General features: G+C 52.9%; 1 protein-coding gene across 1 annotated transcript; it reads left to right on the top strand.

Moving 5' to 3' along the window:
• Positions 1 to 4,959: 4,959 nt before the first annotated feature.
• On the top strand, positions 4,960 to 10,308 carry LOC119961344 (interferon regulatory factor 8-like; the record flags this gene model as incomplete). Its single annotated transcript, XM_038788733.1, has 3 exons — positions 4,960 to 5,159; positions 6,724 to 6,901; positions 10,125 to 10,308. Coding segments are annotated over exons 2-3 (361 nt in total), but the record flags the coding sequence as incomplete, so codon positions are not given.
• Positions 10,309 to 11,673: the final 1,365 nt, after the last annotated feature.

Here is an 11,673-nt window from a genome sequence, read left to right as displayed (position 1 = left end):
TCAAACACTCCCAGGACAGGTACAGCACGGGGTTAGATACAGAGTAAAGCTCCATCTACACTCTCCCCCATCAAACGCTCCCAGGACAGGTGCAGCACGGGGTTAGATACAGAATAAACCTCCCTCTACACTGTCCCCATCAAACACTCCCAGGGCAGGTACAGCACGGGGTTAGATACAGAGTAAAGCTCCCTCTACACTGTCCCCATCAAACACTCCCAGGACAGGTACAGCACGGGGTTAGATACAGAGTAAAGCTCCCTCTACACTGTCCCCATCAAACACTCACAGGACAGGGACAGCACGGGGTTAGATACAGAGTAAAGCTCCCTCTACACTGTCCCCATCAAACGCTCTCAGGACAGGTACAGCACGGGGTTAGATACAGAGTAAAGCTCCCTCTACACTGTCCCCATCAAACACTCCCAGGACAGGTACAGCACGGGGTTAGATACAGAGTAAAGCTCCCTCTACACTGTCCCCATCAAACACTCCCAGGACAGGAACAGCACGGGGTTAGATACAGAGTAAAGCTCCCTCTACACTGTCCCCATCAAACACTCCCAGGACAGGTACAGCACGGGGTTAGATACAGAGTAAAGCTCCCTCTACACTGTCCCCATCAAACATTCCCAGGACAGGTACAGCACAGGGTTAGATACAGAGTAAAGCTCCCTCTACACTGTCCCCCATCAAACACTCCCAGGACAGGTACAGCACGGGGTTAGATACAGAGTAACGCTCCCTCTACACTGTCCCCTTCAAACACTCCCAGGACAGGTACAGCACAGGGTTAGATACAGAGTAAAGCTCCCTCTACACTGTCCCCATTAAACACTCCCAGGACAGGGACAGCACGGGGTTAGATACAGAGTAAAGCTCTCTCTACACTGTCCCCATCAAACACTCCCAGGACAGGTACAGCATGGGATTAGATACAGAGTAAACCTCCCTCTACACTGTCCCCATCAAACACTCCCAGGACAGGTACAGCACGGGGTTAGATACAGAGTAAAGCTCCCTCTACACTGTCCCCATCAAACACTCCCAGGACAGGTACAGCACGGGGTTAGATACAGAGTAAACCTCCCTCTACACTGTCCCCATCAAACACTCCCAGGACAGGTACAGCTTGGGGTTAGATACAGAGTAAAGCTCCCTCTACACTGTCCCCATCAAACACTCCCAGGACAGGTACAGCACGGGGTTAGATACAGAGTAAACCTCCCTCTATACTGTCCCCATCAAACACTCCCAGGACAGGTACAGCACGGGGTTAGATACAGAGTAAAGCTCCCTCTGCACTGTCCCCATCAAACACTCCCAGGACAGGTACAGCACGGGGTTAGATACAGAGTAAAGCTCCCTGTACACTGTCCCCATCAAACACTCCCAGGACAGGTACAGCACGGGGTTAGATACAGAGTAAAGCTCCCTCTACACTGTCCCCATCAAACACTCCCAGGACAGGTACAGCACGGGGTTAGATACAGAGTAAAGCTCCCTCTACACTGTCCCCATCAAACACTCTGCTGTGATGAAGGGGGGTGAAGTGAGGTGTGGTTTGGGTCTTCACAGTGATGACCAGACGCTGTAATCTTAGCCATGTTTCATGAGGGATTAGCATCTTCCCACTGTAGCAGCTGTGGGATCTCGCATGTCCACCTGATCCCTACCCGGTACCGGCACTGTCAGTCAGCCCAGCATGTTTTTGAGCCGATGTTTCTGGGGCGAGGTGTCCCAAGGCTCTGACTCAGAGCAGAGGATGTGAGTCATGGTGGACACACACACCAGGGAGAGAGAGAGAGAGAACCGCACCTACTAACACCAGGGGCAGCAGGGTAGCATGGTGGTTAGCATAAATGCTTCACAGCTCCAGGGTCCCAGGTTCGATTCCCGGCTGGGTCACTGCCTGTGCGGAGTCTGCATGTCCTCCCCGTGTGTGCGTGGGTTTCCTCCGGGAGCTCCGGTTTCCTCCCACAGTCCAAAGATGTGCGGGTTAGGTGGATTGGCCATGCTAAATTGCCCGTAGTGACCTAATAAAAGTAAGGTTAAGGGGGCGGTTGTTGGGTTACGGGTATAGGGTGGATACGTGGGTTTAAGTAGGGTGATCATTGCTCGGCACAACATTGAGGGCCGAAGGGCCTGTTCTGTGCTGTACTGTTCTATGTTCTAACACCAGCAGGGAAGGTTGGATGAGTGACGACGGGATCCGGGTACCCCCCCCCCCAACCACACCTCGCCGCTGCGGTACTGAGCCCCACGCAAAGGGGCAAGAGCTCCACATTCCAATCCCGGCCCTGGACTCGACACGGGAGTGAGGCGATCCCAGCCCACGGATAGGGGCAGTGGGGGGAAAAGGAGGTACAATTCTTCCCAGTATTGCTCCCGCTCCCCTGGAATGCTCAGCATAGATGGGAGTTCCCACTGCCACCCACGTCTCCCGAATGACGGAACGGTTACCCCGCAGAAGGAGGCCATTCGGCCCGTCGAGTGAGCAAATGAGCATCGTGACTTAGTGCCGTTCCCCTGCCTTTCCCCCCCCTGCACATTGTCTCCATTCAAATAATCGTCCATCGCCCCCCTCGATTGAACCTGCCTCCACCACACTTCCAGACAGTGCATTCCAGACCCCAACCACTCGGCAGGCTGGCAGTGCCATGGTACCTCCCTGCCCAGAGCCCCGCCGACCCAGGAGCCCCCCGGATCCCCAGGAACCCCCACAAGCCCCGGTACGCCTCCTCTCAGTTTGTGGAGTCCAGTACTAACCGCTGCTCGTTCAGGGTCTGCGAGGCGGTTGGATCCAGCGCCTTTGGTAACTCCAGCAAGTGACTTTAGGAGGAACTTCTTCACCCAAAGGGTTGTGAATCTATAGAATTCCTTGCCCAGTGAAGCAGTTGAGGCTCCTTCATTACATGTTTTTAAGGTAAAGATAGATAGTTTTTTGAAGAATAAAGGGATTAAGGGTTATGGTGTTCGGGCCGGAAAGTGGAGCTGAGTCCACAAAAGATTAGCCATGATCTCATTGAATGGCGGAGCAGGCTCGGGGGGCCAGATGGCCGACTCCTGCTCCTAGTTCTTATGTTCTTATGAGTGCATAGTAATGTGAGGCTGACTGAAACATTTTAGATGGAAATCTGCCCGATCTGGGCCCAGCCCACACTGGGCAGTATTTAGATCACGACGTCTCACGAGATCCCCGCGAGGTGTGGCGAGCCAGGCAAATCCCGGACGAGGCCTCTCCCAGTATGTACCGACCACCTTGTCTCCTGATTCCGGTGGGATTCGACTGGTAGATCGTGCCCATAGAGCTTTACAGCAGATGAAGAGGCCCTTTGGCCCATCAGTGTCAGCACTGGCTGTCAAACACCTATCTATCCTAACCCCATTTTCCAGCATACGTGAGTGTGTGTGCCTGTGTGTCTATTTGTGCGTGATTGTGTGTCTGCGTGTGTCTCAGTGTCTGTTTGTGCGTATGTGATTGTGTGTCTCAGTGTCTGTTTGTGCGTATGTGATTGTGTGTCTGCGTGTGTCTCAGTGTCTGTGCGTATGTGATTGTGTGTCTGCGTGTGTCTCAGTGTCTGTTTGTGCGTATGTGATTGTGTGTCTCAGTGTCTGTTTGTGCGTATGTGATTGTGTGTCTGCGTGTGTCTCAGTGTCTGTTTGTGCGTATGTGATTGTGTGTCTGCGTGTGTCTCAGTGTCTGTTTGTGCGTATGTGATTGTGTGTCTGCGTGTGTCTCAGTGTCTGTTTGTGCGTATGTGATTGTGTGTGACTATTAGTCCAAATGTGATTGTTTGTCTGTGTCTGCGTCACTGTGTCTGTGTGTATGTGATTGTGTGTGTCTATTAGTGCAAATGTGATTGTGTGTCTGTGTGTGTGTCTATTAGTGCAAATGTGATTGTCTGTGTCTGCCTGTGAGTGTGTCTATTTGTGCGTATGTGATTGTGAGTCTGTCTGTGTGTCTGTGCAAATGTGATTGTGTGTCTGTGTGTGTGTCTATTAGTGCAAATGTGATTGTGTGTGTGTCTGTGTGTATGTGATTGCGTCTCTGTGTGTCTATTTGTGCGTATGTGATTGTGTTTCTGTGTGTGTCTATTTGTGCATATGTGATTGTGTGTCTGTGTGTGTGTGTCTGTTAGTGCAAATGTGATGGTGTGTCTGTGTGTGTGTCTATTTGTGCGTATGTGATTTTGTGTCTGTGTGTCTGCAAATGTGATTGTGTGTCTGTGTGTGTGTCTATTTGTGCGTATGTGATTTTGTGGCTGTGTGTGTGTCTGTTAGTACAAATGTGATTGTGTGTCTGTTCGTGCAAATGTGATTGTGTGTCTGTGCGTGTGTCTGTTAGTGCAAATGTGATGGTGTGTCTGTGTGTGTGTCTGTTAGTGCAAATGTGATTGTGTGTGTGTCTATTTGTGCGTATGTGATTTTGTGTCTGTGTGTCTGTGCAAATATAATTGTGTGGGTGTGTCTATTTGTGCAAATGTGATTGTGTGTCTGTGTGTGTGTCTATTTGTGCGTCTGTGATTTTGTGTGTGTATGTCTGTTAGTGCAAATGTGATTGTGTGTCTGTTCGTGCAAATGTAATTGTGTGTCTGTTAGTGCAAATGTGATTGTGTGTCTGTTCGTGCAAATGTGATTGTGTGTCTGTTCGTGCAAATGTGATTGTGTGTCTGTGTGTATTTGCACATATGTGATTGTGCCTGTGTGTATTTGTGCCTCTGTGATTGTGTGTGTGTGTCTCTTTGTGTGTGGTTCATGAGCTCTGTGTGTTTGTGTGGTTTGAGTGTTTTGTGTGTTCTGTGTGTTTATGTTGGCTGTTGCATCGCTCCCTCTACAGGTCCACTTCCAGCCCCTGTGACGCCAAGAGCTTTTACTGAGATGCTCACGTGATTTCTTGGAAAGCCTGTGACCAAGACAAATGTATAAAAGGAGGGGGCGGGATCCTGTAGGCAGGGCTTAAACAGTTAGAGAGAGTGGAACCGAGCAAGACTGAACACTTCGCAACACCAAAACGCTAACAGGGCTACCCTACTGCCTCCGACCAGACTTGGCATCGGCGAGGGGGGGGAGTGGGGAGGAGCGGAGATTGGGGAGTGAGGGGACCGCAAAGTCGTGTGCGAGGAGTCGCAGTGTTGGAACGGGAACTCGGGTTTGGAGTAAGTGAATCTGCCAGGGAAGCGGGACCACGTCTCCGAGGCAAGGGGTGGGGTGCGTGCCCGGGCGGGTGGGGGCAGAAGAAAGGGCAAATCGGTTACCCTCAGTTATCCGAACCCGGTTAACCCCTCGTCCATTCTGCTTACTGTTCTGACTCTTGTTTGCTCCATTTCCTGTCTGGTAAACAAAGCAGGTCCCTTCTCTTCCTCCCTCTGCTTCCCTCGTAACCTCCTCCCCATCAGTCTGTCAACCACTTGGACACTCCCCTCAGGTGCCTTTGAAACCACCTCCCATCTCCCCCAGCCCACCAACTCCATCCCAAACCTCCACAAACCGCAACCCACATAACCTCAAGCCCTGTCCGCTCCCCTCGTCCTCTGCTTGGCCCATTTGGCACTCCCTTCGCCTCTCTTCACCCTGCCCCACTCTTATCCCTCCTCCCCTTCGACCCAGCTGCCTCCCCTCCCACCCTCCCCTCTTCCCCTCCCTCCCTCCTTCTCCCTTCCCTCCCTCCGAGCCTTTCTCCGTGCACTCCTCACCCTCCCTCCATCCATCTCTCTCACTCCCCTCCCTCCCTCCATCCACTCCTCACTCCGCCCATTTCCCCTTCTCTCCCTCTCTTCATCCGTTCCTTCCCTTCATCCCCTCTCTCCCTCTTTTCCCCCTCTCCTCTACTCCTTCCTCTCCTCCCTCCCTCCTTCGCTGCGTCCCACATCCCTCGCCAACCCTCTCCCTCGTCCTCCTCACTTCCCTTTCCTCCCTAACACCCCTCCCCCCCACCCCCCACTCTGTCTCCTCTCCTGTGCCCTTGCCTCAACACTCCTCCAGCCTCCCCGGCCAATCTTCCTCCCTCGCCGTCTCCCATACACCACCGCGCCCCCTCTGCATTCTTCCCTCCCTCCCCCTCTACCGCCCCATCGTCCATCTACACTGGTCACATCTCTTCTCGCCCTCACAAGGACCTCCCCCCTCTTTGGTCCCCGAGCGAGCGGTGTCGATGAGGTCGCGCTGGGAAACGGAGGTCAGCGAGCCTCCGGCCTGACCGCCATACTTGCTCGCGAGGGGGCGCGGTGAAGATTGACCAGACTGATTCCGGGGATGGCGGGACTAACGCACGAGGAGAGATTAACTAGGTTCGGATTATATTTGTTGGAGTTCAGCAGAATGAGGGAGGGAATCTCATAGAAACTTATAAAATTCTAACAGGACGAGACAGGGTAGATGCAGGAAGGATGTTCCCGATGGTGGGTGGGTCCAGAACCAGGGATCACAGTCTGAGGATACGGGGTGCAGACCATTGAGGACGGAGATGAGGAGACATTTCTTCACCCAGAGAGTGGTCGGCCTGTGGAATTCGTTACCACAGGAAGCCGTTAGATACAGCCCTGAGGGTAAAGGGGATTAAAGGATATGGAGGGGAAAGCGGGATTAGGCTATTGAGTTGGCTGGTCAGCCATGATCATAATGAACGGCGGAGCAGGTTCGAAGGGCCGAATGGCCTCCTCCTGCTCCTATTTCCTGTGTTTCTATGCCTCTCTCTCACTCTCTCTCCCTCACCGTGTGCAGGATGGCGGGAGGGGTGAGATGCACTCGCAAGCTGAAGCAGTGGATGATGCAGCAGGTGGACAGCAACAAGTACCCGGGCCTGGTCTGGGAGGACCGCAAGCTGGGAATGTTCCGGATCCCCTGGAAACACGCCGGCAAGCAGGACTACAGGCACGACGAGGACGCCGCCATTTTCAAAGTAATCCCCAGCACCCACCCCCCGCACCCTTCATGGCAACTGCCACGGTCGTCACGGGCACACTATCGCAGTCTGGTGCCTGGGTAGATGTGGGGGGGGGGGGGGGGGTAGGATCGGGGAGAGGTCGCAAGGATCTGCAGGTTACGTGGGGTTTCAGGGATAGGGCGGGGGGGGCTCTTCCAGAGGGTCAGCACAGGATCAATGGGCCGAATGGCCTCCTTCTACTCTGCAGGGATGACCCGGAAGCCCTCAGCCAAACCCTGGATTGGATTCACCGTCACCACGGGCGGCACATGTAGCACAGTGGTTAGCACTGTGGCTTCACAGCGCCAGGGCCCCAGGTTCCATTCCCGGCTTGGGTCACTGTCTGTGCGGAGTCTGCACGTTCTCCCCGTGTCTGGGTGGGTTTCCTCCGGGTGCTCCGGTTTCCTCCCACAAGTCCCGAAAGACGTGCTGTGAGGTGAATTGGACAACCTGAATTCTCCCTCTGTGACCCGGACAGGCGCCGGAATGTGGCGACTGGGGGATTTTCACAGTAACTTCATTACAGTGTTAATGTCAGCCTACTTGTGACAATAATAAAGATTATTATTAGAATCGGAAGAAATAATTCTGGCATTTTCAGGGTGGCACAGAGGTTAGCACTGCGGCCTCACAACTCAATCCGGCCTTGGGTGACTGTGGGGAGTCTGCACGTTTTCCCTGTGTCTGTGTGGCTTTCCGCCGGGTGCTCCGGTTTCCTCCCACAGTCCAAGCATGTGCAGGTTAGGTAGATTGGCCGTGCTAAATTGCCCTTTAGTGTCCAGGGTTACGGGGATAGAGTGGGGGAGTGAGCTTGGGTCGGGCGCTCTTTCTGAGGTTCAGTGCAGATTCGCTGGGCCGAATGGCCTCCTTCTGCACTGTAGGGGTTCATGATCTTTGACCCAGAGACAGTGAAGGAACGGCCGATATATTTCCCAGTCAGGATGGTGAGTGTGGGGCTCGGAGGGGGGGAACTTGCAGGTGGTGGAGTTCCCCATGTGTCTGCTGCCCCCTTGTCCTTCTAGATGGTAGAGGTGGTGGGTTTGGAAGGTGCTGTCGAAGGAGCCTTGGTGAGTGGCTGCGGTGCATCTTGTAGATGGTACACACACTGCTGCCACTGTGCGTCGGTGGTGGAGGGAGTGAATGTTTGTGGATGGGGTGCCGATCAAAGCGGGGCTGCTTTGTCCTGGATGGTGTCGAGCTTCTCGAGTGTTGTCGGAGCCGCACTCATCCAGGCAAGTGGAGAATATCCCATCACACTCCTGACTTGTGCCTTGTAGATGGTGGACAGGCTTTGGGGGGAGTCAGGAGGTGAGTTACTCACCGCAGGATTCCCAGCACATAAACGAAAAAGAGAGAGCAGGATACGTTTCGGGAGAGAATTCCAGAGCTCGGAGCCCAGGCAGCTGAAGGGACGGACGCCAATGCTGAAAGATTGACCTTTCAACCTCAAGGGGCAAAACCAGCCGCAGAGGGTGTGGGAGTGAAGGTCTCACCAGGGTTTGGAGTGTGAGATGGGTCAGATATTTTGAATATTCGATGGGGACAGTGTAGAGGGAGCTTTACTCCGTATCTAACCCCGTGCTATCCCTGTCCTGGGAGTGTTTGATGGGGACAGTGTAGAGGGAGCTTTACTCTGTATCTAACCCCGTGCTGTACCTGTCCTGGGAGTGTTTGATGGGGACAGTGTAGAGGGAGGTTTACTCTGTATCTAACCCCGTGGTGTACCTGTCCTGGGAGTGTTTGATGGGGACAGTGTAGAGGGAGCTTTACTCTGTATCTAACCCCGTGGTGTACCTGTCCTGGGAGTGTTTGATGGGGACAGTGTCGAGGGAGCTTTACTTTGTATCTAACCCTGTGCTGTACCTGTCCTGGGAGTGTTTGATGGGGACAGTGTAGAGGGAGCTTTACTCTGTATCTAACCCCGTGCTGTCCCTGTCCTGGGAGTGTTTGATGGGGACAGTGTAGAGGGAGGTTTACTCTGTATCTAACCCCGTGCTGTACCTGTCTTGGGACTGTTTGATGGGGACAGTGTAGAGGGAGGTTTACTCTGTATCTAACCCCGTGCTGTCCCTGTCCTGGGAGTGTTTGATGGGGGCAGTGTAGAGGGAGCTTTACTCTGTATCTAACCCCGTGCTGTACCTGTCCTGGGAGTGTTTGATGAGGACAGTGTAGAGGGAGCTTTACTCTGTATCTAACCCCGTGCTGTACCTGTCCTGGGAGTGTTTGATGGGGACAGTGTAGAGGGAGATTTACTCTGTATCTAACCCCGTGCTGTACCTGTCCTGGGAGTGTTTGATGGGGACAGTGCAGAGGGAGCTTTACTCTGTATCTAACCCCGTGCTGTACCTGTCCTGGGAGTGTTTGATGGGGACAGTGTAGAGGGAGCTTTACTCTGTATCTAGCCCCGTGCTGTACCTGTCCTGGGAGTGTTTGATGGGGGCAGTGTAGAGGGAGCTTTACTCTGTATCTAACCCCGTGCTGTACCTGTCCTGGGAGTGTTTGATGAGGACAGTGTAGAGGGAGCTTTACTCTGTATCTAACCCCGTGCTGTACCTGTCCTGGGAGTGTTTGATGGGGACAGTGTAGAGGGAGATTTACTCTGTATCTAACCCCGTGCTGTACCTGTCCTGGGAGTGTTTGATGGGGACAGTGCAGAGGGAGCTTTACTCTGTATCTAACCCCGTGCTGTACCTGTCCTGGGAGTGTTTGATGGGGACAGTGTAGAGGGAGCTTTACTCTGTATCTAACCCCGTGCTGTACCTGTCCTGGGAGTGTTTGATGGGGACAGTGTAGAGGGAGCTTTACTCTGTATCTAACCCCGTGCTGTACCTGTCCTGGGAGTGTTTGATGGGGACAGTGTAGAGGGAGCTTTACTCTGTATCTAACCTCGTGCTGTACCTGTCCTGGGAGTGTTTGATGGGGACAGTGTAGAGGGAGCTTTACTCTGTATCTAACCTCGTGCTGTACCTGTCCTGGGAGTGTTTGATGGGGACAGTGTAGAGGGAGCTTTACTCTGTATCTAACCCTGTGCTGTACCTGTCCTGGGAGTGTTTGATGGGGACAGTGTAGAGGGAGCTTTACTCTGTATCTAACCCCGTACTGTACCTGTCCTGGGAGTGTTTGATGAGGACAGTGAGTACTTTGGAGTTGCATCTGAACTGGTATCTGCATTAACAATCCACGCTCACTTTCTGAATAGGCCTGGGCCAAGTTTAAGGGCAAGTACAAAGATGGCGACAAGGTGGATCCTGCTACCTGGAAAACACGTCTGCGATGTGCGCTGAACAAGAGCAGCGAGTTTGAGGAGGTGCCCCAACGTTCTCAGCTGGACCTTTCCGAACCGTACAAAGTCTACAAGATCGTCGACGACAACGCTGTGAGGAGTGAGTGCTTGACCGCTGCTAATGGAGGATGGGAAGGGGTCTAACTACTGTTGGGTGGGTGGGTGGGATTGTGAAAGTAATGGAACCATCAATTCACCAGACACGTGTTTCCGATATGAATATAGGCTTTAATCTACTTACTACAGAGCCAGCCTGTTACCCGTTGATGAACTCTCAGTGAACTGCAGGCTGACTCTGGACAAGGGTATTTATACAGCAGCACAAGGGGGAGGAGTCGTGGGCGGAGCCAAGGGTGGAGCCCTGTACAAGCTCCTGGGCATTCCCAGAGCTCCTCCCCTAGTGGTCGGGTAACGCTACTGCGCTTACAAAGATACAGTGTGAATTACCATGTTACATTCACCACAGAAAGGTTTTTGGGTGTCTGTCTCGAAGGGGGAGATTTACCGAGGGGGGAACGGAGGAGGTTGGGGAAAGGGGTTATCCGTGAGGGAGATTTTTATTTCTATTCGGGGACAGTGCACCTTTTCCCTGTGAAGCCTGTCTCTCTCTCTGTTACTCTCTGTGTCCACCTCTCTCTCTATCTCCATCTTTATCCCACTCTCTCTGTCTCTCCCTCTCTCTGACTCTTTCTACCTCTCTATCTCTATCTCTCAATCTCTCCCTCTTTCTCTGTCTCTCTCTCTCTCTCCCTGTTTCTCTCTGTGTCTGTCGCTCTGTGTCCCTCACTCTGTGTCTCTTGCTCCCTCTCTGGCCCTCTCTCTCTCTCTCTGTATCTCTGTCTCTCTCTGTCTCTCTTTCTTTCTCTCTCTCTGTCTCTCTCTCTCTCTGTCTCTCTTTCTCTCTCTCTCTGTATCTCTGTCTCTGTCTCTCTCTCTCTCTGTCTCTTTCTATCTCTTTCTATCACTCCCCCTCTGTCTCTCTCTCTGTATCTCTGTCTCTCTCTCTCTCTCTGTATCTCTGTCTCTCTCTCTCTCTCTCTGTCTCTCTCCCTCTCTCTCTGTATCTCTGTCTCTCTCTATCTCTCCCTCTCTGTCTCTCCCTCTGTCTCTCTGTATCTCTGTCTCTATCTATCTCTCCCTCTCTATCTCTCCCTCTCCATCTCTCCCTCTCCATCTCTCCCTCTCCATCTCTACCTCTCCCTCTCTACCTCTCCCTCTCTATCTCTCCCTCTCTATCTCTCCCTCTCTATCTCTCCCTCTCTGTATCTCTCTCTCTGTATCTTTGTCTCTCTCTATCTCTCCCTCTCTATCTCTCCCTCTCTATCTCTCCCTCTCTATCTCTCCCTCTCTATCTCTCCCTCTCTATCTCTCCCTCTCCATCTCTCCCTCTCCATCTCTCCCTCTCTATCTCTCCCTCTCCATCTCTCCCTCTCCATCTCTCCCTCTCTATCTCTCCCCCTCTGTA

This window comes from Scyliorhinus canicula, unplaced genomic scaffold, assembly GCF_902713615.1.
Source record: "Scyliorhinus canicula unplaced genomic scaffold, sScyCan1.1, whole genome shotgun sequence".
In the NCBI taxonomy this organism is placed as follows: Eukaryota; Metazoa; Chordata; class Chondrichthyes; order Carcharhiniformes; family Scyliorhinidae; genus Scyliorhinus; species Scyliorhinus canicula.
Note: the sequence above shows the minus strand (reverse complement) of the source record. Positions and strands in the feature narration are given on the sequence as shown.